Source organism: Peromyscus maniculatus, chromosome 1 (genome assembly GCF_049852395.1).
Source record: "Peromyscus maniculatus bairdii isolate BWxNUB_F1_BW_parent chromosome 1, HU_Pman_BW_mat_3.1, whole genome shotgun sequence".
NCBI lineage: Eukaryota > Metazoa > Chordata > Mammalia > Rodentia > Cricetidae > Peromyscus > Peromyscus maniculatus.
The window spans coordinates 110,536,308-110,562,500 of record NC_134852.1 but is presented as its reverse complement, the minus strand read 5'-3'; the positions used below and the strand labels follow the sequence as shown (position 1 = coordinate 110,562,500).

Here is a 26,193-nt window from a genome sequence, read left to right as displayed (position 1 = left end):
GAAAAACTGAGGATGGAATGTAGTAAGTCTGTTCCAATGCAAAGCCCATTTAAAAATTATCTCTGTTCTTGCTTCTTTTTTCTTCCCAGGCCCTTGTGCATGCCAGGCAGACTCTCTACCATTGAGCCACACTCCTAGATACTGATTAGGGATGTCAACAGGCTCACCCCCAAAGAGTCAAACATCACAGGGGAAAAAAAAGTTCCTTTAATCCCAACGTTTAGTGTCAACTGTTTAAAATTCCTTGTATATACCTCATATTTTTCTTATGTATGTATTGAAATACAATCTTCTTTTTACAAACATGGAATGCATGCTGTATTGTGGCTTTTCTCCTTTAGCAGTATGACTTGAAGATTATTCCATGCTAAAACAAACAGATTGGTCCAATATCTTAGTTACCTTCTGGTATAGACATGCCGTAATTTAACCCTTTTCCTACTGGTAGCATTTAGGCTATGTGGGTAAGGGGTAATCAAACACCCCCTCTTGCGTGATAACTGGATCTCAGATTTTCTTTCTAGTCCTGTTTCCCTGGAAACCTGAAGCACATGCTATGGTAACTGTGTTACTAGGCAACTATTGCTTGTGGTAAAGATGATTGCAGACCGGTAAATTGTGTCTGGGCCAGGAGAAAGTATAAATTATAAACATCCGAAGGGGATGCTTTTCTGTAAGTGGTGACTCCTATAATCAGGCATGTCCTTCATGGGAATGCTACAAGCTACAGACCTATGGAATGTCACAAGGGACATTGGTTCCTGTGGTTGATGAGATTTCCAAGCAAGGGTGATTCCTGCACTTACCCAGTGAGAGTTTCTGTCCTACACCTGGGGTGATACTTGGCTAGTGGGCAGCCCTGTAGACGGCCAGCCATGGGGACTCCACTGAAGAACTTCCGAAGCTGTGCAACTGACATGTAGTATAGAATCACTTAGAACCTTCTAAGTGGCCCTGGTGTACCGTGTGGCCTATGGAAGGCTTGTGAGTCAGAATGTTCAGTAAGGCCTAATGAGAGACTGTCCAGAGGGAATTTCCTCGGGTAAGTCTCTCTCTGTACAACAGATTCCTAGAAATGGAACTACAAAAAGCAATGACTATTTCAATTTTTTTTTTTTTGAGACAGGGTTTCTCTGTGTAGCTTTGTGCCTTTCCTGGAACTCACTTGGTAGCCCAGGCTGGCCTCGAACTCATAGCGATCCGCCTGGCTCTGCCTCCCGAGTGCTGGGATTAAAGGCATGCGCCACCACCGCCCGGCAACTATTTCAATTTTTAAGAGATGTATTTATGTATGTGTGTGTTTGTTTAGTGTACGTATGTGTGCCTGTGTGACTTCATGTGCACCAGTGTGTGCAGGAGCCTGTGGAGGCTGGAGGAGGGCACTGGATTCCCTGGAAGTAGGTGGCTGTGAGCTGTCATGTGGGGGCTGGGAACTGAACCTGGGTCCTTTGCAGGAGCAGCAAACGCTCTTAACAGCTGGGCCAGCTCTCCAGGCCTGTTTTAAACTTTAAGAGATACTACCAAATTACCTCCATGGTGTCACGTCGACTTCTTATATTTTACTTTCACCGAGAGTACCCACCTCCACACCAGTGCTGGCTCTTAATCCGTCTTTTTCATACCTGTCAATATCTGACGGGCATAAAATAGTATCCTGGTGTTGTTTCCCTTATTAGTGGGGCTGATCATCTTTTCACGTGCCTTTTGGCCTGTTTATACCAAGCCATCTCCCAGCAGACCACACTTCCTTCTAAGGCAGGGATCTCATCGGATGGATGCCTCTTTAGCAGCTCCCATCCAACTCACTGAGACAAACCGAGCTCTTCTCATTGCCCCACCCTTCCAGGACTGTTTCTGAGTATTCCCTTTGATTCACCCCTTTCATGAGTCCCACCTCTCCCCAAATCACTCTCTCAATCCCCCTCACTCTGCCTGTCTCAAGCATCATCTCCTCTCCCATGGAAAACTGAAATGATCCCTCTCATCTCCTGGCCTCCATTTTTCTCTCTCAGAATCCACCCCTTCTCACTGAGCTTCCCTGTTTAAAAGCCTTCCCCAGTATAAGCCTCTGTGTGTTTACTTGGGGGATTCGAGGGGGAGAGATTTGTCCCTCTACTGTTTGGAGGATTAAGTTCAACTCCCTAAGTACTCCACGATCCCAAAGTCCTGCCAATGTGTCTAGCCTTAGGCCTCCCCATTCATCCCCTGTCAGCAATCTTCCTGACCAGGCAGTACACAGCTGCCCCTCAAACCAAAACACCTTTACTAATTCCTGAGTCAATTTTTTAAAAATTACACTGTGGTGTGTGTGTGTGTGTGTGTGTGTGTGTGTGTGTGTGTGTGTGTGTGTGTCCGAGGACAACTTTTCGGGAGATGGTTCTCATCTACCACGTGAGTCCCAGGGAATAAATTCAGGTCACTGACCTTGGCAGCAGGTGCTTTAACCCCCTTAGGCATCTTGCCAGCCCAGCTTATTTATCTTAGCTTAGGTGTTTTTTTTTACATCTTCCTGACTCACTCACTGGTCTGGGTTAAAGTCCCCCTTGTATGCTTACACAGTGTTTCCTGACGTCCCTGTACCCTTGCTTATATGTACCCTGCTTTTGGTCTGAGTCTGAGCCCATCTCTCCCAGCAAAGCATAAGCTGTCCAGAGCAGGAATTAGGCATGCTTCTTTCTACAGGCCACACATTCTGCCACCAGCAGGGGTCACTGTAGATTTGCTGAATTACCAAGAGGCTTTCTCTCTGGCAGGAGCACATACAGGATTAAATGCCTCTCTCCCTGGAGTCTGCAAGCTGGCCTGCAAGGTTGAAGGAGAAGAGCATCAGCTCACAGAGACGCATGCTCCAGGGACAGCCCAGGCCCAGAGTGCAGACCTGAGCGCTCTCCAGGGCCCTTACTCTCCTGTACTCTCCAAGAGACAAAAGGCCCATGACAGGTGGACGGACAGACAAATCCTATTGCAAGTGATATTCTGGCCAGGAGGACAGTTTCCAAGAAAAGGAAGCTCACCTAGAGGCAGCAGGTTTTCAGAGGCGTTGATATAAATCACAGAAGTAAAATGTCTGAAGTCCTTTTCCTTTGCCTGTCAGGATTCCAGGAAAACACAGGATTAGTCCCCTGCCCAGGAGCCCTGCAGGAACACCAGAGCAACTGTGGAGAGGACAAACGCCCAAAGGACTAAGAGATATTCTTAGTTTAAGAGCAGCCCTGTGGGGGAGAGCTGTGAGGGCTTTTCTGTTCATTTTGTGCTACCCTGAAGTACTCCAAATATATGGAAAAGCACCGTGAGTGATCTTTGAAGATGTAGCCAAACATGACCCAGTTTTAACAGATCTGAGTCTGAACTGTTTCAGCTTCAAAGACTTATGACCTCTATCATCATGCCCTCTATATGTCTCCTCCCCAAATCTCACACCTCATCCCCGTTCTTGATTTTTAGGCATATTACATACACACATGTTTATGTCCATTAACTATACATAGGGTTATTTACATGTTTTAAAACTTTATATTCATACAGTCTTATGGTACAATATGCCTTTTTACTCAATAGTATGATTTTGAGATTCATGTGATTTTATATATATATATATAAATCTTTGGAGATTAATCTGTGTTGATACACAAGGGTCCAGTTCATCCATTTGAATTCCTTGCTTGACTCTATGACAAACTGTCCTTTCCTAGTGGGTGCACATTTAATCTGTTTCAAAATTTCCATAATTATAAACACTGGTGCCATATACATTCTTGTACATTCCTCATCATAAGAGTTTCTTTACTCCTACCAGATGGTAAGCTCCTGTGATGGGAACTCCATACAAGGAATTACACTCTACTCAAATTCCCTAGTCAATTCACACCATGTTCTATGCCCCAGGCTCAAGAACAGATTCCTAAGGTGAGTTTTGCTAATTCATACAAATACCAAATTTATAGCAGCGTTGGTGTGAACATTATTTCTGCCCAGCGAGCCCTTGTCTGCCCGCTTCCCCTCTCTTTCTACGTAACTGATTTCTAGTGTCCAGGGACTGTGGGGGTGCCATACACAAACCAGAGCATCCGGGTAGCCCCCTCACATCTGGCTCTGTCACATCTTCGCTGTTGGCCTCACCTTGGAGAATTTCATGCCGCTCACATTGATAGTGCAAAGGTCTGATGGCTTTCTTGCACAGTGGTGCTTCAGCTGGAACACAGGACAGAGTTGGTCCCCAAGGTCCCAACAGAATGTAATGTTAGGCTATTTCTGCTGAGTGTTTTCTCAATGGGAACTCTCATAAAACTTGCCATTTGTTTGCACGTGCATTCATTCATTCATTCATTCATTCGAGTATTAACTGAGTACCACCTTTGGGCCACAACTGACTGTATTAACAAACTCATGTTTAATCCTAACTGCACCCCTCTATTGTAAATAGCGTTTCTTATTACTTATTAGTTGTGCTGAAGGCTTTAGCTCTCTTTCAGTATTACTTTAAAGGGTTTACTTCCCCCCTTCAATGAGGCTCAGAGACAGAAGGTGCCTTGCCTGAGGCTCTCTAGCTAGTACATGATTGATCTATGATTTGGATTCAAATCTGTACTCACTAAACCACACATTTTTGCCTACTGCATGTCATTATATACAGTGAAAAAGTTAGGACTGAATATTGGCTTCAAAGTATCTCCTAGTCTGATGCTATGGCGCTCCTTGTTCCACCCGTTATGGGCATCCCGTATGGTGCCTACTCTGAAGAGGCTCTAAACAGGCTCAGGGAAGACAGGGGGCGAGCGGCAGATGCCTTCCACACCTTCACTTAGTGGGAAGTCAAATGACAAGTGCTTAGAAATGTAATGATTATTTTAAAGGAGAAATACAAGATTCCATGAGGTATGGAAACGGGAGGTCCCAACCTCAGTCTCAGGAAGAGGAAACACTGACCTGAGGAAGCGGTTTTCAGCTGAGGGCTAAGAGGTGAACAGGGGACAATCCTAGGACGTGGGTAGGGGGTGTGCAGGCCTCCCAGGCAGGAGAAGGCACAGAGTTTTTGAGAGGTAGCCAAGACAAGGTTAGAGGGGGAGTTGGGAGACCATTCGGATCCGCATTGCTCTGAACAAGAGTGTGGATTAGTAATGGCTGACAGCGGTTTCTTAAAAAGCAGTATGTCTGACCTCCTTAGAAAGGATAAAAAGACAGAAGAGACCAATGTGCCAGAAGTTGTTAATGACCCTCCCAATAAACATTTGTCTACATCTTCCCTGTTAAAGAACACTAAGGTCATTTTCCTCCCTTAAAGTGGACATGTTCCAAGCTCCAGCCCCAAGAACAAGCCTTAACCTGTCCCAGCCAAACGTCAAGGTCTCATTCCACCAACCAGTAACTGGATATGTAGGTCATGCCAATAAGATGTTGGCTGCTGAGAGCAGGAGTGGGTGACGGTTTAGGGATGTCCTTTCTTCTAAAGGCAGGCATGGTACAGTGGCAACCCCTTCTCTGCCTCTGGGTATTGTCCTGTGTGTGTGTGTGTGTGTGTGTGTGTGTGTGTGTGTGTGTGTGTGTGTGTGTGAGATCAGAACTGCTGCAGCCATTTGGGAATAATAAAGGGAGTCAGGCCAGGAGGACAAGTCAGCATGCTGAGGATGACAGAGCAGAAAGATGGAAGGACACGGAGCCTTGGGAGATTGCTGTGGGATGTTAATGTATGTCCTGTGGGAGCCCTTCTTGGGTTCCTTGTGGCATTACCCAGCAGGTTTGCATAGAGGATGATTAGGACCATGGGCCTGAGTGCAGGTGTCTGAGATGGTCTGCACTTGGCTGTACTGGGGGATGGTCTGTATGTCAAGTTGCTCTGATTGGTCAATAAATAAAACCTGATTGGTCGTGGCTAGGCAGGAAGTATAGGCGGGACTAACAGAGGAGAAATAAAAGAACAGGAAGGCAGAAGGAGACGCTGCCAGCCACTGCCAGGACAAGCAGCATGTGAAGATGCTGGTAAGCCACGAGCCACGTGGCAAGGTATAGATTTGTAGAAATGCGTTACTTTAAGATATAAGAACAGGCCGGGCGGTGGTGGCGCACGCCTTTAATCCCAGCACTCGGGAGGCAGAGGCAGGCGGATCTCTGTGAGTTCGAGGCCAGCCTGGGCTACCAAGTGAGTTCCAGGAAAGGCACAAAGCTACACAGAGAAACCCTGCCTCGAAAAACCAAAAAAAAAAAAAAAAAAAAAAAAAAAAAAAGATATAAGAACAGTTAACAAGAAGCCTGCCACGGCCATACAGTTTGTAAGCAATATAAGTCTCTGTGTTTACTTGGTTGGGTCTGAGCGGCTGTGGGACTGGCGGGTGAGAGAGATTTGTCCTGACTGTGGGCAAGGCAGGAAAACTCTAGCTACAGGAGATGTTACATACCCATGACGTAATGGATCCCAAGCAATGCCTCAGGCTTCTGTGTGAAACAAAAGCATTTGATTTATATCATTTGATTATTAGCAGCAGCGTCTGGGGATGTGTGCATGTGTGCACATACCATGTCATACATGGGAAGGTCAGAGGACAACTTTTGGGAGTTGGTTCTCTCCTTGCACCTTCCCTCCTGGGGATCGAACTCGGGGTGTCAGGCTTGGTTCAGCAAGTGCTTTTACTCACTGAGCCATCTTGATGACCCAAAAGGAAAGCATTCTAATTGGTCTGCACTAGTTGGAGAGTTCTGTGGCTAGTCCAATAAGAGATGATGGTGGCTGGGTTAAGAGCTACAGCAGAAGAGATGAGAGGAAGATCGACTTGGTGATGTTTAACAGGAGCTCCAGGACTTGGCAAAGGGGGGAGTATGACAGGGCGAGAGGCAAGTGTAAAGCAGAACCCCAGGTCATGAGCTTGGCGGCTGGTTAGTTAGTGCAGACACAGAGACGACATATTCGGGGACGTGGGGTGAATGGGGTGTGTGCAGCAGTACAATCTGAGGTGCCCGTGAACTGAGAGGCAGCATAGAGATCCTGTTGCTCTGAGAAACATTCTCTTTGCTCCTTCTACCCAAAGCAGCAATAGAGGTAACAAACCATGCCAATCACATGTGGGGACAGTCACCCTCTCACAACTGCTGGAAATTCGAGGATGTGGAAACGGGCGTTCAGTACCTCAGAACCTGAACAATTAACTTTATTCTCTACATCTGGATGCTTGCCTATATGTATGTCTGTGTGCCACCTGTGTGCCTGATACCTGTGGAAACAAGAAGAGGGTTTCAGATCCCCTGGAGCTGGAGTTATAGGTGTCTGAAACTTCTATGTGTGTGCTGGAATTGAACCTGGGTCCTCTAGAAGAGCAGCCAATGCTCTCAACCACTGAGCCATCTCTCCAGGCCTCAAGTCCCTCATTTAAAATGGTGTCATATTTGTTAACAACCTATGTATCTCCTCCTATATACTTCAAACCATAACTGGGTTATTGATGGTACCTTATACAGTACAAATAGTATGTAAATAGTTGTTTGACCATATGGTTTAGGGAATGGTAATATAAAAGTATGCACATGCGTAGTACAGAGAAAAGTTTTTGCTTTATTTTTCAAACATTTCAACTTGTGGTTGTTTGAATCTGTGGATAAAGAATACTGGATGTGCAGGGTCAACTGTAATGGAATGAGGAAAAAGAGCACCGTGGAGTGATGTGGTCTGTCCCACCCCAGTACTGCTGTTCATTCCTCTCGACTCCACTGGGGAGTGGTCAAGACAGTCAAACAAAGCCCACAGGCTCTGCTCAACCCCGCTGCTCAATGCGGGGAGGTGGAGCCAAGCACGTTCCCCTGCAACCTCTGATACACATCTCCGGGGACTCACAAGCAGAATGTGGAAACGAGTGAGGCCGCTGGAGTTCTTCTCAGGGAGCAGTGAGAACCACACTACCCATTCATATTAATTTACAAAATCCATCTTGCTTGGCAAAGCTACTGAAGCATCGCATAGACAGATGTGAAACCACCTGGCTGGTCTCCAACCCAGCACCCCAGCCCTCTCCAGGGAGACTGCCTCAGGCCTGGCTGGAGCAATCCCATGGGCTCCTCCTGCTTCCAGGCACAATGCTAAAACCAAAGGACCGAGGCTGGGGAGAGCAGGACCTCCAGCCCCACTGGCTCCCACCCCAGAGCAGAGCACAGCGTGGCACACAGGAATCTCTTGTTCCTCCTCCGTTTCCCCTTTATTTCTGAAACACTCTTGCCTCTCCAGCTCACATAAGACTTTGCACTTCATATCTTTTTTCTCTTGGAGTCAGGCCCTCACTCTGTAGATTCACAGAGATCCACCTACCTCTGCCTCCCAAGTACAAGGATGAAAGGTCTGTGCCACCATATCTGGCCATTGTACATGATATAAAGGTACTGGAGTCAGTAGATCAGGGTTCTAATCCTGGTCATCCATTTATTGGCTGTATGGGGGACCTCTTTTTCCCGTCTACCAGTGGTAACAATATAATTAAGATGGCAATCCTGGGCCTATCTCACAGGGTGTATGTAAAGGCTTCGCAGGTTAAAGGAAATTTCCAGAGTACTCTCATCATCAGCCACACTCAATTTGCCACCATCACTCTCAAAAGGCTTGGAGTGGGAGAGGAGTAGTGGTACCTGGGCAAGACAAGTCCTTGTCCCCAGTCAGACAAGGGCATGGAAGGGGGTCCTCATTCCTCCTTCCCTCTCCCTTAGCTAATGCTGCCAGATCCTCAGGAATGCATTTACTCTCACCAGAAAAGCCCGGTCCAAGACGTGTCCAATAACGTCTGCCTGGCTCTCCCGCCGAGATGCTTTCTTCAACCCAGTCTCGAAAGAAACCTTCTTCAGGTTTTCCTGGCCTTCAGTGGATGCCTTAGCCACACCTTTCTTCATGCTACCTTTCCGAGCCACTAACCAGTGTCCCCGGCCTGTGGGGAAGATTGGAACAGTGAGAAGGGCCAAACTCCTCCAAAGTCGAGGGTGTGAATACGGTTATTTATCTAAAATTCTAAAACCCCAATAGCTCCTGAGTACCCACTGCTGCTGGAGGGTATCTGTGTACAAGTCTCATTTAAGCAGCCGCTAAGCTCAGTGAGGGATATGCTACAGATAGAAAATGTTTATAGTGGAAAGGATGCGATGGCTGCCCAAGTCCTCCCTTTTCTCCAAATGAGTGCCTCCTACGTCTATTGCTCGATTAAGAGACAAACTTGGCATGGGGTGGTGGTGGTGGTGCACGCCTTTAATCCTAGCACTCGTGAGGCCAAGTCAGGTGGATCTCTGTGAACGAGATCCAGGACAGGCACCAAAACTACACAGAGAAACCCTGTCTCGAAAAACCAAGAAAAAACAAGAGCTAGTTAGAAACAAGCCTAAGCTATCAGCCAAGCTTTCATAATCAATAAGAAGTCTCCATGTGGTTATTTGGGAGCTGGCTAGTGGGGGGACAAAACATGTCCAGTTACAAATGTCACCCAATATCTGGGCACATATTTCTACATGAGACCTAAGGAAGCTTTTTTTTTTTTTTTTTTTTTTTTAAAAAAAAGTTTGGAACATGGAGTCAAATGCTGCTGCTTCTTGGGTAGGCTCAGTGCTAGCAGCATACAGCTCTTTTAAGAGGCCCTGCTACTGAGCACTTGAATGGGGTTCATGAGCAGAGGGTGGTGCTCTTGGTGGCATGAGACTAGGTAGAAACACCTACAGCAGCATGGACCCAGAAACTTTCCAGAGCTGGGGTGGTAAACATGGCTCCCTCCCGTACCTCCACTGTGAGGCTAAGCTCTCAGGGAACTAAGGATGGGGGTGTGTGGAACTAGCTACCAGCGCTCCATGAGCTAAGCTGCTTGGAAGTTTAAGATTTTGCTTATGCAGACAGAAAAGAATACAGATATACAAAAAAAGCAGGTTTAGGCAGGAAAAAAATCTCTAAACAGATTACAGTGTGTTTAACAATGTGTGTAGGCTTAAGGAAAAAAAAAAGAAAATGGGTATAGACAGTCATAAAAAATTAAATAAAATACTAGTTTAAAATAATAGAGTAAAGTCTTTAAAGAAAGAGTAAAGTCTGGGTGGTGGTGGTGCACACCTTTAATCCCAGAACTCAGAAAGCAGAGGCAGGCAGATCTCTGTGAGTTCAAGGCCAGCCTGGTCTACAGAACTAGCTCCAGGACAGAGAAACCCTGTCTCAAAAAGCCATTTTTAAAAAAGAGTAAAGTTATACATATATATATATATATATATATATATATATATATATATATATCATGTAGAGATGGGAAATACACAGGGAGTATGGGATCCTTTATGTTATTGTGTTCTCTTTGAATGTTCTGATTGCTGGTAAGACATGAGATTATGAAAGGGACTACTGAAATAAACTAGCCTAAAAACTTTAAAAATGTCTTAATTTTAAAATGGAACTTAAAAATTGTATTACTTTGGAGAAGAGGTTATGCTTTTGTCTCCACAGAAAACAAAAGGCTGTGGATTCATTCATGGTTGATAGAGATCAGATTTGACCAGGGAAGATTCCCTGAAAATCCTGACTACAGACATAAATAAATAAACCTAAAAAAAAAAAAAACTACAATGCAGGTGACATATATTTTACCTGCTCAAACATAAAACAAACAATCATCTTTGGCTGGCTTGTGTACAGTGCACAGTCTATAGCTGTGTTAATGCAGATATGTATGTTACCTTAGAAAGTTTATGTATTTTCAGAGCAAGGGGACTAAACACCAATGAAAATGGGTAGCTCAGGTGATCCAGCCTCTCAGAATGCCTCTGTTGCAGTTTCCTCAGAGTTCTGCATCCAGAACAGCTTCAAGGCTGCTGCCTGAGATGGTCCAGCCTCAGAGACTATCCAGCCAAGACTTCAGATAAGGCCTACATTTTACCATTGCACAGAGACTGGACAACAAATAATACAGCTAACTCTCCCAGAACTTAACCATTATCCCAATTTTCACAGGGTCTCCTAAAGATGCCAGCACCCTCAAACAACAGAAAGCAGTCTAGAGAACATTCCCAAGAGGTGGGGTGAATGGCTTGTGGTCATTCAATGGGTTACAGATATTTGTCATCATTTAGGGAGGGGTGGTTACAAATTGTTATTGTCATGGTCAGAGAAAAAGCTAAATAAAGAAGATTAGATTCAAGGATCTGTTTTGGAAGAGAAAAAGGGAGGAATATAGTATAAAAATGATGAGATAAAAGGGTGTATTATTGAGTCTACTTTTGAGCAACCACTAGTCTCAAATATTTTACATTGGTATGGATTTTTGTTTATTGATACAAATTTAAAGTTATTCTTGTTATATTATATGTGTTTCTATTCTTGTTTAAGGTATTGTATCTATACAGCTCATTTAAAAGGGTTATGTACACTTTTAGTCTTTGAAAACTATTTAGGATAATAAGTACAGGTTAGTAGTCATCTATAACTATCAAACTTATAGTCATGTTAGCTATGTTTTTCAAGATCATACAGAGATGTATTTTAGAAAGGTAGGTAATCTTCAAACACTTCAAAGACCTACATGATATGGCATTATCAGCCAAGCTTTCATAATTAATAAGTCTCTGTGTGGTTATTTGGGAGTTGGCTAGGTGGTACAAAAAAAGTCCAAATACAATTTCCCACTCATGCCATGGGTCAGGCAGTTTGGTACCCCACCACCACAGGCAGCCCCATCTAGGTCATAGACTTTAGTGCTCCTTGACTCCCTCTTCATATCCCTGACTCCTGGAGATAGCAGTCTGAGTTGGTGTGAAAACTCCAAGTGGCCAAGAGGAAAGGCCTAGATATGCCAGGAGATCAATGTGAGATGAGGCTGGAGGGATCAGGAGAGGCAGACCATAATAGTGCTGAAACTAGATGGAGCCTGGTAATGGTTTAGGCTTTTAGCAGCAAGAGGGAGATCAAGGGAGTACTTTTTGCTTTGTTTTTCTTTATAACTTTTCATTTTGAGATAATTTTAGACTTCCAGAAGAGTTGCAAAAATGGTATAAATTGCCACACAGCCTTTACCCAGCATCGCTAATGTTCTGTTCTCATCTTACATAACAGCCACACAATTACTGAACCCAGGCAATTAGCATTGATGCAACATCAGCTACTAATGTTAGCCCTTATTTGAAGGTTGCCAGTTTTCTGACTAATGCCCTCCTCGAGTCCCAGGATCCAGGCCAGGATCTCACATCACATTCAGCTGGCATGGCTCCTTAGTCTGCTCCAACTGGTGAGATGGTTCTCCACTCTTCTCTTTCCTTCTGCAGACTTGACATTGTGAAGGGTTTTTGTCAGTGAAATATTAAAGAATTTAAAATAAAATATCCCCCAGTGTGAACTTTTCTGATGCTGTCCCATGTTCAGACTGAGGCTTTGAACTTGGCGAGCTACCACGAAAGCAAGCTGTGCCTTTCTTCGTGTATCATTTCAGGGAACCCGTGAAATCATTATGCTTTATTCCTAGTGGCGGTAACTTGTTTGGGGGACAGGGTCTTACTATGCAGCCCAGGCTGCCTTCAAACTCACAATCCTCCTGCCCCAACCTCCTGCGTGCTGGGGTTTTAGGAGTGTACTATGATGCAACACATTGACACTACAATGTCTATTTGATGTGTGTATGGATACACATGCACGATCCATGAGTGCATGTGTGCAGCTGTGCACGTAGAAGCCAGAGAAACGTGAGGTGTCTCTGTCACTCTCTATCTTGTTCCCTTGAAGCAGAGTGTCTTGTTGAATTGGAAGCTCAACATTTTAGCTATGTTGGCCAGCAAACCCCAGCAATCTTCTTGTCTTCACCCCCAGTTCTGGGGTGACAGGCATATATGGCCACACCACCCAGTTTTTACATGGATGCTGGGGATGGGTCCTCATTATTGCTGTAAGTTTTCTCGCTGAGCCACCTCCCCAGCCCTACAGTGCTAATTTTGATCACTCATTCAAAGTTGGGTCTGCTTGATTTCACTACTGAGGAGTTCCTATTTTTACCTTGGTTATTAATAACTATACCTAGAAGGTTGTTCAAATGTCTTGTTTCTCATACTTTTACCCATTTTTTTTTTAGCATCCCAAATTGCTGTATGTCAGCTTTACTGGATTATAATATGCAATTGCTGTGATAGTACTTTGTAGTTTTAATTAGTATCTAGGATGAGGTGATGTTAGTCGCACTACCTCACTTTGTTAGCTGAAAAACTTAAGAAGCAAAAACAGACTTTTTAGAAGAAAAAGAAGGCCTGCTTCAAGACTGCAATATGGCCAGGGGCGGCGGGGTGGGGGAGTGGGGGGTGGGGAATGGGAGTGGGGTGGATTTCAAGGCATTGTGGTGCATGCCTTTAATCCCAGCATTTCAAGGCAGAGGCAGGTAGATCTCTGTGAATTCAAGACCAACCTGTCTACATAGTGAGTTCCAGGACAGCCAGGGCTACCTCAAGAGACTCTGTTTCCAAAAAAAAAAGAAAAGAAAAAAAAAAAAGACAATGGGCTGGGATATAGCTCAGTGGCATGTAGCTAGAGTTTTCCTGCCTTGCCCACAGTCAGGACAAATCGCAGTCACCCGCCAGTCCCACAGCTGCTCAGACCCAACCAAGTAAACACAGAGACTTATATTGCTTACAAACTGTATGGCCATGGCAGCCTTTGCTAACTGTACTTATATCTTAAATTAATCCATTTCCATAAATCTATACCTTGCCACGTGGCTGGTGGCTTACCGGCGTCTTCACATACTGCTGGTCATGGCGGTGGCTGGCAGTGGCTCTGCCTCAGCCTTCTGCTTCCCAGAATTCTCCTCTCTCCTTGTCCCACCTACTTCCTGCCTGGCCACTGGCCAATCAGTGTTTTATTTATTGACCAATCAGAGCAACAGATTTGACATACAGACCATCCCACAGCAGTGGCAGAACACTTGCCTGCTGTGGATGTCTTTCTGTATGCTGTGAATGTGTGTCACTCTGATTTGGTTCATAAATAAAATGCTGATTGGCCAATAGCCAGGCAGGAAGTATAGGCAGGATAAGCAGAGAGGAGAATTCTGGAAAGAGGAAGGCTGAGTCAGCAGATGCCAGCCTGCTACCCAAGGAGCAACATGCCAGCAGACCGGTAAGCCACAGAACACGTGGCAAAACATTGACTAATACAAATGGGTTAATTTAAGATATAAAAGCTAGCTACCAAAAGGCTTGAGCCATGGCCATGTAGTTATAATTAATATAAGTCTCTATGTGTTTACTTGGGTCTGAGCAGCTGCGGACTGGGTGGGACACAGAACAACTTCAGTTACACTTGGCAACTTGTGCAAAGCACTGAGCTTCATACTCACCATCAGGAAAAAAAACAAAACAAACAAAAAACCTACTTCAAAATAGGCACTTCCTCAAGGGTTATCTCAGCCTCTGAAGTCACATAAGACAATTCCTATTCTATCTACCCACCTGCTCTATCTATCTATCTATCTATCTATCTATCTATCTATCTATCTATCTATCTATCTATCTGTCATCTTTCTACCTACCTACCTATCATCTATCAATCAATCTATTTATCCATCTATTCATCCATTTACTTATCTTCTACTAGACTTACTTCTTTAAAGAATCCTGACTGAAATATTATCTATAAGTGGGTTTTACCTGCAAAAAATATTACTGTGATATTTGATTAGTGATTTTATATATCCCTCATGTCTTCTGTATTCATTAATGAGATTTTTACCACAAGGAAAAGCTGTTTCTTCTCTCCCACTAATTTATTGACTTAAATGTTTATTTATATCATTATGGGCTCATGAATATTTATTGCATGGTTTACAACCCAATCCTATCATTATTTATTTCCCTGTTTAGGCTGTCCCAGATTTGGCTCTGTCATCTGGCTGCTGTGTCCTTTCAACCTGCCCTCAATGTTTTTCTAAGCACTTCTTGGCTTTCTGGTACCACAAGATGTTCAAGTCTAATCTGAATTCTTTTTTCCTTGCCTCAGACCTGTGAACATCTATTTTTGGGAGAGGTCTTACTCCTCTCATTGGATAATGGTATTTAGAAACCAAGATCCAGGCAACAAGTATATTCTTTTCACTATTGACAGACACCTCTTTGCTCTCAGTGAATATGTATACCAACACATGCAGATATATTCCACTTTCCTCCATCCTCTGTCTCTCCGTGTGTGTGTGTGTGTGTGTGTGTGTGTGTGTGTGAAAGAAGAGACAGGGTTGGGGAGGAGAGATTGAGTGAGTGAGAGAAATCATAAATCCATATTGGTAGGTGCCGTAGAGTAGTGCTTCTTAATCTGTGGGTCACAACCCCTTTGGGGGTCAAATGACCTTTTCACAGGGGTCACATATCAGATAACTTGCATATCAGATATTTATATTATGATTCTTAACAGCAGCAAAATTATAGTAATGAAAATAATTTTATGGTTGGGGGGTCACCATGACATGGGGAACTGTATTAAAGGGTCACAGCATTAGGAAGGTTGAGAACCACTGGTTTAGAGGATTTAAATAAGTAGGTGGCCAGGAATGATGCTTAGGTAAAAAATGAAATCACCCTGGAGAAGCAGGGAGCACAGGGTTGGGATGTAGCTTTGTGGCAAAGCCCTGGTCTGGCATGTGTAAGGCCCTGTGATCTATCCCTAGTTACTATGTCCCTCAAAAAACTAAAGAACAGACCAGAGAAGAGCCAATCCTATGTATTCTATGATCCCCTTTATTCAAGAGTGTGTGTGTGTGTGTGTGTGTGTGTGTGTGTGTGTGTGTGTGTGTGTGCATGGGGGCATATTTCTAGTTGCTGGTACTCAAACTATGGCCTAAAAATATTAAGTGGAAAATTCCAGAAATAAAGAATAATTTTAAATAACTTATTCATTGCAGCATACTGATATAATTATTCTATTTACTTTTAGATAACTAGAACAGTTTTAACTGTGTATGTTAATCTCATACTATTTATAATTTATAAGTTAAACCTTATCAGGTCTTTATTCATGAGACAATACAGTATATACATGTCTATCTGTATGCATACACACATACACACATATGGTTTACATTACATACTCAGAGTGGGCACCACGTCACAAACCCAGGGATTAAAGAAGGTGTACTTCTCTCTTGACCTACCCATCCAAAGCAGCAGGCCTTCCTGATTTCTAGACAGTGTTCCATTTAGAAGCTGTGCTCAGTCTAGAAGTCCCTGCTCCCGAGGAGTTTTTAACTAGATCGATATTTGAAAAACTACTGGAGAAGTCTTGGTGCTTTCATTTGGGAGCTGAACAGAGAATGGTTCCCCATCTAATCAGAGAAGCGGGAAGAAAGATGCATAACAGACTCTGGGTCATAAGGTGGTTTGCTGAAAAATGTGGGAGGAGAGCAGGGCTTCCTGGATTTGAAGACCCTGGCGAGCTGGAATGGAGGCCGGAATGCTAGAGACAGATGAAAAGGCTTTGTGAAAAGAGCACCCTGAAAAGAAAGGAGCATGAGTAAAGGAAAGGGGCTGTGGCAGAGACTAAGCATAGGTTAGACCGTGCGTGCCATGTGCCTCTAAAGGTGTCAGCAATGAGAGGCTACTGAACAGAAGGCACTGTGGTGACATCCTGGGTACCCTAATAAAATCTGCCTCAAGATCAGAGAACAGAACAAGCCACTAAATTAAACACAGAGGCCGGCCAGTGGAGGCACACACCTTGAATCCTAGCACTTGGGGGAGGCAGAGGTCCGTCTGGATCTCTGTGAGTTTAAAGCCACCCTGGACTACATGAGATTGACTTGGTCTGGGAGAGAAACAGAGCCAGGCAGTGGTGGCACACACCTTGAATCCCAGCACTTGGGAGTCACACGCCTTTAATCCCAGCACTTGAGATCTCACACCTTTAATCCCAGTATTTGGGAAGCACACACCCCATTAATCCCAGCACTAGGAAGGGAGTGATGGCTGGGTGGAGAAAGGTGTGTAAGGTGTGAGGAGACAGGAACTGAGGCCTTTGCAGGCTGAGGAGTCCTAGAGGTAAGACACGTCAGTGGCTTGTTCCTTTGTCTCTCTGATCTGTCAGCATTTACCTCAATATCTGGCTCCGAGTTTTTTAGAGTTCGAGTAACAAGGCACCGTGGTTAAAAGCGCACTGCAGAAGGCCCAATGGGGCTGCTTCAAAAAGAGGGATGAGAGGGACAGGACTGAGTGACACAGGAGAAAATAAGGAAAACTGTGCAAAGCAGGAAGGAGCTGGGTATGGAGAAAAGGCAGCGATCTGAGACTCCTCTCACCTTCTTCCGGCATCCGAAGGAGACTTTTGGCTGGAAAGCAGTTGTTGAGGCAAGGCTTGCCATTGTCCATTTTGTACATTCCTGAAGACATCATCTCCCTGAGAGACAGCAAGGACAGTGGGACGTCAGGAGGGTGAAGAGGCACAGGGCAGCCCTCCCCAGTGCCGTTCCTGAGCCCACCTGATCTTAGACCACTGTGTCCTGTCCACCCTACCTCTGAGGACCAAGGGGCTCTGCTTCAGCAATGGGGATGCTGTGAAGAGAGCAGGGGGCAGGACCTGGTTTCCAGTTCAAACCAGTCCTAACTCCGCAGAATACCAGCTTAGGCTCACACAGCCCTGGTGTGAAGCAGCCCCGCTCTGTCTTTCCTTGCTGTGTGACTAAGCATACTCCTCTACTCCTCTGAATTCCAGGGTCCCCCTGTGGGGGCAATGTTCCTACCTTAACAGAGGGATGAGGGGATGGAATGAGAAGGGCTGTTTGTTTTAACAGCGTTCAGAGAAAGGGGGCTCACATTTTAGGAGAAGTGATGAGCAAACCAAGTTTGGACTGGATAAATCTGGTTTGAGGGGTAAAGTGAGTTTACTGATGGAGAGGAGAATAAACAGTCCAAACACAAAGAGCCACAGGACTGAGGGTATCATGGTACACGGGAAGAAATGGTCAGACCCAGGACGGGGCAGGCTGTGCATTTGAGACTCCCACAGTAAGGTTCGACAGGAAGACAGTGCCTGCTTCTGAAGGGTGTTTGCTATGAGGGTAGGGAGGCTGTGGTTTCACTCTGTGTTTCATACTTTCTGCTAGTCAGTCAGTGACTAGGAGACAAAGTCAAGAGCTGAGCTGTACACAGCCATGACCGGAGCTGTGCTTGAGAAAGGGAGGTCTGACAAAACAGTTCTAGGGGATGGGACTGGCCATGGGGACTGCTGTAGGGAGTACTGTACCAAACTAGTGCGAGCTATGAGGGCCCATGTGACACAGAGGAACCAGACAAGGGCAAAGCTCAAAGGAAGGAGCGGGGAGCAAAAGGAGGAAGGCACAACACAAAAACCCAAAGCAGAAACAAGACCAGAAACCAGCTGTAGAGAGGTGAACAGGAAGGTGGAGGATGCCCAGGGAGCTGTCAGATAAACCAAGGGACCCCAAAGCTTAGGAAAGCATCGGAGAGGAGGAGCCGAGAAATCAGGTAAGGGTACCACCTAAGACAGACCTTGAGGAGCTGACAGTCAGCATCCAGGGAAGGGCAGAACTAAATACTGAAGGAGTGGAGAAAGGGAGGCAGTGCAAAGGGTGAGCACAAGTGCAAAGGGTGAGCACAAGTGCAAAGCGTGAGCACAAGTGCAAAGCGTGAGCACAAGTGCAAAGGGTGAGCACAAGTGCAAAGGGTGAGCACAAGTGCAAAGGGTGAGCACAAGTGCAAAGCGTGAGCACAAGTGCAAAGGGTGAGCACAAGTGCAAAGCGTGAGCACAAGTGCAAAGGGTGAGCACAAGTGCAAAGGGTGAGCACAAGTGCAAAGGGTGAGCACAAGTGCAAAGGGTGAGCACAAGTGCAAAGCGTGAGCACAAGTGCAAAGCGTGAGCACAAGTGCAAAGGGTGAGCACAAGTGCAAAGGGTGAGCACAAGTGCAAAGCGTGAGCACAAGCAAGCTTTCCAAAGACCTCGGCTGTGAAAGGGAGGAGCCAGGCAAGCAGTAGCATGGTCTAGAGGAAGCAGACAACAGGTCGGGGACTTGGGGGTGTGGGGTGTGGGGACCGTCAAGGGACGTACTCTCTGGCTCACACAGTGGACAAAGGCAAGGCGTTTGCTCTAGTCCCAGCCTTGGAGGGCAGTCACTACAAAGCATGGACTCTGGATGGTTCAAATGCTAGTGAGAATGCTTTGGACACTTTACTTAAGTTACTTAACATTTCACCACACTGCCTCAGTTTCTCCCTCTGTGAAATGTAGACAGTGAGTGGACCTCTTCTATGGAACTGTTTTAATGATCAAATGAGAAAATGCTTGCGGATGGGCTTAGGAGTGGAACCAGCACCTGGCTGGCACACAGTGGTCATGTTCTATGATGACCATGGCTAACAGGATGAACCAGCACCTGGCTGGCACACAGTGGTCATGTTCTATGATGACCATGGCTAACAGGATGAACCAGCACCTGGCTGGCACACAGTGGTCATGTTCTATGATGACCATGGCTAACGGGATGAGAAAGACTCAGCTACATTATCACCGAGAGGAAGGAGCAGGTTCGAGGAGGAGGGAATGATGAGAGAGAAGGGTGGCCTTACCCTCTCTGGGAGCGGTCAGGAGGGAGGGGGTGCCCAGCCCAGGGGAGGGGTTCCTCCACTGAGGGGAGGAAGAGACAGGGAAGGAAGGCTCCTTCGGGGATCCCAGCTGTGACAGGGAAGACAGTTCACATACTCTGACTGGCCCATCTCTCTACCACCTAAGGAACAAAAAGAACACAAAGGAAATGATCTTTCACTTCCTGTCGGCTGTACATGTATGTGCATGAACGTATACAGACAGAAACGTATGTACAAGCATGTATACAAACAGAAGTTGGGAAGTTGAGACTCTGCCTCCAGAGTCTGACTTGGTTTTTTTGTTAAAGTCAAATTGTGGCTGTCTTCAGAATAATTCTTTGAAAGAGGAACTACCCCTAATTACAGTTAAATTTATCACCTGTTACTCAGGAAACAGGAAGTTAAAGAGCTTGCAGAGTTCAGGAAAGATGAAGATGAGCTGGCTTTCCAGCATGTGCAAGAACTTGAGCTCCATCCTTAGCAGCACACACACACACACACACACACACACGCACACGCACACGCACACGCACACGCACACGCACACGCACACGCACACGCACACGCACACGCACACGCACACATTTATCATCTATATGTTTAAGTCTTTGTCAGAATCTGATGTCAAACCTTGCATAAACCTACATAAGTGGCCAAGCATTGCAAATCTGCGTCTTTACAGGAGCTGGGAGGCTGTGGGGGTGAAGCGGGTGAAAGAAGCTGGATGCCAGAGAGACAGTAGGGAAGGGGAGGATGTGTATGTGAGCTGACGTGTGCCTGCAGGAGCAGCTCCTACTCAGCCCTCCCCAATCGCTGCCAAGCAGAAATCTCAGGCAGTTACCAGATCTTCCCTTTTTTTTTTTTCAAGCGAGATCTGCTGCTTTTTGTATGAAATCTAGTTATTTAAGCAGGAGCAACTCATCTGTCATTTTGAAAAAATGTGCAGGCCAAACCAAACACATCTGGGAAGATAGTCAACTCCGAGGCTACTGTTGGTTTTCTGTGATGAAAATTCTTTGGCTTTCACAGGAATAAAGTAAGAAATCCTATTCAAAAACAAAACAAACCAGAAAACAACTATTACTTAGCTTTGCCAATTCAACCACAAACATTTGCTGCTGCCTGGAAATGTACTGGGGACTTCACTGCAGCCTGGCCCCTGTCCTGGCCCCAGGGCCTTGCTTCTTGTCCTCTACTTCTATTGGTTACTGTAGCAGAATTCCAGCTCACACTGTTCTACAGCCTACTCTTCACCATGGCTTTCGTTCAGCTTCTCATCGTACCTAGACTGCCGCCACCCACGCTCTTCTGACTGGACCCCTGAGAACGCCATGGGCACTAATCGTTTCTGTTTGTTCAGCTGCATGTTGTTTTTGCTGTGCTGTGCTGGAATCCAGAGCCTCACACACACTGGGCAGGTGTTCTGCCCTGAGCCCAAGGGCCCTGGGCCTGCTCTCCAAGGTCCTTGGCATCTGTGCCCAGATGTTTCCAGGCTAGCCAGTCCTGGGCATTCAGCCTTACACGGCTATACTGCAACCACTGTTTCCAGCTTTGTGCTTAGTGTGGCTTCAGCATAAAATACCCATTTTTACCCTGTCTACCTGGTCGATCTCAGCCGTTAAAATTCAGTAATGGCCTCCTCAAAGATCTGAGTTCCTAAATTGTGAACTCCTAGAGATTTTTCGTTAACAGACTTCAGTTACCAAAAAATCTGCTTTGGGGGCAGCTTCAGGTAATGAGAGACTCTCCGAGCCCCCCTGGCTGAGGGATTTCCCTGAAGACTGTGAGACTGAGGCATGGACAGTGTGGGAAGAGCACATAAAAGGCAGGAGCAGCGAGGAGAGCTGGGCCAAGGCGTGCTGTGAAGAGGCTCCCGGGCAGTGACAAGCAGGAGAGGCGGGGCGGAAGGAAGGGGGCAGTTTGGGAACAAGGAGCTTAACTTTGGGTCTAGTTTTTACTACAAAGCTGGACGGCTGTGGGAAAATCATTTTACCTCTTGGAGTCTCCGTTTCCCCACACAGAAGACGAAGCTAAAACTTCTGTGCCCCGGAGAACTGTGTGAGAAAGAGACGAAGCGGTGGGTAGAGTGAGGAGTGAGAGGATGTCTCTCTGCACCCTTCGCTCGCTCGCCACCCCTCTCATGAAGCCTCCCCTGGACCTCCTAGTGGGAAACACGTGTGCTTTTGCCAGACTCTGGGTTTGTTTAGTCAGTCCTTAATTTCTCCTTCATGGTGTCACTGCTTTCGACCTCATAAAATCACTACCAACTATGCAAAGCTGGGCCAAGGGACTATGAGCCTCCAACCTGGAAACACTCCCAAGTCATCGCCTGGCATCCATCCGTGGGACCCAGCACAGAAGAAGCGCCCAAAAGACCTGAGTGAGCCAAACGAAGGCTACGATAGCACTCCTGGGACCCAAGGGTGTATATGAATCTGATCCCTCTAATTTCCCTCAGGGCTGGGGAGGGGCAGTGTATGTGGGTAATTATCAGTTTATCCTACCACAGCATCTAGCACATAGCAGATGAGTAAGTGAATGCTGGGCTCTCATTGGTCTAATGCAAAGCCTCTGTGTGTTCTGATTCCTGAGCTCCCTATAAAGGGTTGAAGGCTTTTCTCAGGTGGTCCTCTGACATGTGGCACTTCTAGAATCATTATTTTGCTCCCCTCACCAACATCCCCCCTGCTATAGGGCCTATGATTACCTCATTTACACACATCCATTCTCTGGTTAGTTCATTTTGTTTGTTTTTGTCAACTGATACAAACTGGGGTTAGTGTCATCTAGGAAGTGTGAACATCAACTGAGAAAAATGCCACTATCAGACTGGCCTATGGGCAAGCCTGTGGCAAGTTTTGTGAATTAATGACTGGTGTGGGAAGGCCCAGGTCGCAGTGGAAAGGCAGTCCTGGGTTGTTTAAGAAAGCAAGCTAGTGAGCAGCATCCCCCCAGGGTCTCTGCTTCAGTTCCTGCCTTGGCTTCTCCCACTGATAAACTTCCCTCACAGATCAGGACACGCAAGACGCAAGACGGATTCTCCCCAAGCTGCTTTTTGTGAGTGTTTTATTACAGCAGTAGAGAGCCAAATGAGAACGCCCTGACACCTAGCGTGGTGCTAGAGCTCTCTAAAGGAGGGCAGGTGGCTGGGTACAAAACCAGTTGGTTTGTTTTTCAGGACACCTGTCTGGTGATCAACCAATCTATCAGCTAGACAAGTGAATGAAGGAGGAAATCAATGTCTGGAAAATGCTAGAGATGGCCCCTGCTAGAGAAGGATCTGGAAATTCACTAGGACATCAGGGCCTAGTTTGTGTCTATACAGTACTTACCTGATCTTTGACCTTGGAAATGATCCTTTGCCTCCTTTTTGTTTTTGTTTCTTTACCTGTTTCTTTACCTGTAAAAGAGATAGTGTAAATTTTCTTAGCCTGTCATTAAGAAGTCTTGAACCTTATTAATTATATCCCACATTTTGAATATTTGGAGCCTTATGCTCCCAAATGTGTCTTGTATGAAGGGTTTGTGTGTGTGTGTGTGTGTGTGTGTGTGTGTGTGTGTGTGTGTGTGTGGTGGGGGGAATAATAGGATGGAAACAAATTCCAGGAAATAGAATATAAAAGGGGCTAGGAATGTAGCTAATATGCTCAAGACCCTGGGTTTGATACTGAGTATCACACATGTACACACACAAAAGTCACAGAAACAAAGACATGGACATAGGATTTTAAGAGCCACATTATTTACCACTAGAACGCAGTCAGGTTGTTTAAGCAGGCTACAAAAAGCATAGATGGGAAAGGAAGGGACCATTTGTAAGATCATTTAAATGAAATACATTTCGGCAGAACGAAAATAGCAAAGACCAAGTTGAAAGATAAGACCCAGTCTGGGAAAAACAAATGCCATGCATTTAACACAAAGAATAAGTCAAACTCAAATATTAGACAGGACATAAATGATTATAGAAATTCCAATTCAGCATGAGGAATAATAGGTGAGAAGGTATTGATTTACAACTAAAGGGACAAGAAGTAACATAGCTCCTTGGTTATGTTTTCTAGAATGTAACCCTATTAGAAGCATGAACTTATCTTTATGGTAGAAAAATGAAAGACCAAGGTCCAGACTTGAGGGGAAACTTCAGCTACCTCTGAACCCTCTCTCAAACTTGAAAGCCAATGCCAAGCTGACTTTAGGACCTCCCAGCTCCAACAAGCACGCATCTTTTGTTGGTGTGTCTCTTTCCTATTCCTGTGTGCCTGCATCACTCCCACGCCCCACAAAGGCACTGATGTTCCTCATTCTCATACGTTTGCTTCCTCCATCCCTTGGGCCTATCACATGTCTGTCTTTCTTGATTCATGCAGTTATCTTTCCTGTACCTCCCTATTCCCAGATTGACCTATGTTAGGCCCGCCTTATTTCTTTTTAACATTTATTTTTAATTTATGTGTCTGAGTGTTTTGCCTACCTGTATGCATGTGTACCCAATGCCCATAGAAGACAAAAGAAGGCACTGGGTCCCCTGGAACTGAAATTAGAGGTGTTTATGAGCCTTTGTGTAGATGCTGGGAACTGACCTGAAATCCTCTGCAAGAATAGCAAGTGCTCTAACTGCTGAGCCATCTCTCCAATCCTCTGGCCTATTTTTCTTTTCTTTTCTTCTTGGTTTTTTGAGGGTTTCTCTGTGTAGCTCTGGCTGTCCTGGAACTAGCTCTGTAGACCAGGTTGGCCTCGAACTCACAGATATCTGCCTGATTCTGTCTCCTGAGTGCTAGAATTAAAGGCATGTACCACCATCTTCCTTTCTTTCTTTCTTTCTTTCTTTCTTTCTTTCTTTCTTTCTTTCTTTCTTTTTTTCTTTTTCTTTTTTTTTTTTTTTGAGACAGGGTTTCTCTGTGCAGCTTTGGCACCTTTCCTGGAACTCACTCTGTAGACCAGGCTGGCCTTGAACTCACAGAGATCCACCTGCTTCTGCCTCCCAAGTGCTGGGATTAAAGGTGTGTGCCACCACCGTCCAGCAGGACCTATTTCTTAATGGAGGTACTCTATTACATTGTAGTAGAATGGTCTGGTTTTCTCACTGTTCTCTGCCACACCAACCTCAGGCTGAGGCTGAAACCCTTCAAAAGCAAACCTAGGTCCTAGTAATCTCTTCATCTCCAGCATCTTAAACAGGGTGTGGCCTACAGAAGGAAGACTCTTAATAAATGTTACCCTGGACTAAGCAGAGGCATAAACAAAATGCTGCAGGAGTACTGTGTTTTTTCTGCAAGGAAGGAAAAAGGAAGGGATCAAGGAGGGTTTTGAAGAGCAGGATGACATTAGAGCTGAGTGCTGAGAAATGAGACATCGCAAGAAGGATGAACAGCATTGACAAAAAGTTATGAGGCATTCAACTGCGGTGGCCAGGAACTGCTTTACAGAAGACGAAATCCAATCTGGTATTCTTTAGTGATCGCTATTTTCATATGAACATTAGCTTTGCCAAGACAGGTTTTGTCTGTTTCATTCAGAGGTATATTCTGAGTGACTAGAACAGGACTGACTATATGCTAAGCAATTCAGAAGCTGGGCATGATAGTGTATGCCTCTGTGAGTTTGAAGCCAATTTGTCTACATAGTGAGTTTCAGGCCAGCCAGAACCTTACAGCAAGGTTATCTATCTCAGAAAAACAAAACAAAATAATGTCTTAACGAATTTAGTATTTGTTCCATCATCTGTATATTTATGGGAAGTATATGGGTATAAAAGCTAAATAATGCAATGTAATATGGCATAAAGTAATATTACTATGTGATAATTCTAAGCCTCTAGAGTAGCAATCAGATTTATTTTCCTTACATGCCTTAGTTAGTACATTGTCAAGTTTTATTGGTGCTCAATATTTTTTCTCAATCAGTATTTGTAAAATCAGAATGCCAAACTGGAAACATGCTTTTAATTTAAAAAAAAAAAAACCAAAAAACTAAAAACTAAAAACTTGGCTTCAACTATGTTTTGATCCATGCTCTCTGGCTTCTGGTAAATTCATTTTCTTGTCTAAACAGCATTATTTTGAGACACAGGATGGATGGATGTAAGTGCATGTAGGGCACTGCCTGGTAGACAGTAGGCACTCAATAAATGACAGTTCTACACGAAACACTACTAACAGCTAAGATGATAGTCACTTTGGATAGAATACTCGAACTAATGCTCCAACAACAGAAATCGAAAAGGTTGAAGAGCTGGCTCTTCCTCACTTCTCAGGAGACTACCTCTGGGGCTGGAAAGACTCTTAACTCAAGCCGACTAAGTTTCCAGCCACACCTGCCTCCGGCGTCGTTTCCGCCTCCGTACGGTCCGCGGAGGCGATGTCCCCGTCAGGCGGGATGCACGCCTGCGAGCCTCACGGGAATCTCGGAGTCGCTCCACGGTGGCGCTTGCCACAGTCTTCCCCACCCACTCCTTAGTAACCGCGACGCTAAGGCTAGCAACGTAGGCGGCAACCGGCGACCTCAGATTCCAATTACAAGTCCCGGCAAGCCCCGCGGCCACTTTCAGCCCTCGTCAGCACCCCGAACTACGGATCCCGATGGGCTCTGCGCGGCGCATCACGTGGTCAGCTTTAGCCAATCGGCTTTGGACAAGTCGTAG

The 26,193-nt window shown here is 45.4% G+C and overlaps 1 protein-coding gene across 2 annotated transcripts in view; it reads right to left on the bottom strand.

Moving 5' to 3' along the window:
* The window catches only part of Xrra1 (X-ray radiation resistance associated 1), a 75,521-nt gene extending 49,328 nt beyond the window's left edge, over positions 1 to 26,193 (bottom strand). Inside the window, exons 1-7 of one of the 2 annotated variants that reach the window (XM_042279776.2) lie at positions 25,867 to 26,067; positions 22,883 to 22,950; positions 21,544 to 21,604; positions 17,247 to 17,344; positions 8,719 to 8,894; positions 4,120 to 4,191; positions 3,015 to 3,087 (exon numbers count right to left, since the gene is read on the bottom strand). In XM_042279776.2, the coding sequence (XP_042135710.1) occupies positions 3,015 to 3,087; positions 4,120 to 4,191; positions 8,719 to 8,894; positions 17,247 to 17,340 (415 nt within the window). In that variant the 5' untranslated portion in view covers positions 17,341 to 17,344; positions 21,544 to 21,604; positions 22,883 to 22,950; positions 25,867 to 26,067. Of the gene's footprint in view, positions 1 to 3,014; positions 3,088 to 4,119; positions 4,192 to 8,718; positions 8,895 to 17,246; positions 17,345 to 21,543; positions 21,605 to 22,882; positions 22,951 to 25,866 lie in introns of both variants that reach the window. The other variant, XM_006982155.4, reaches the window with a different exon arrangement.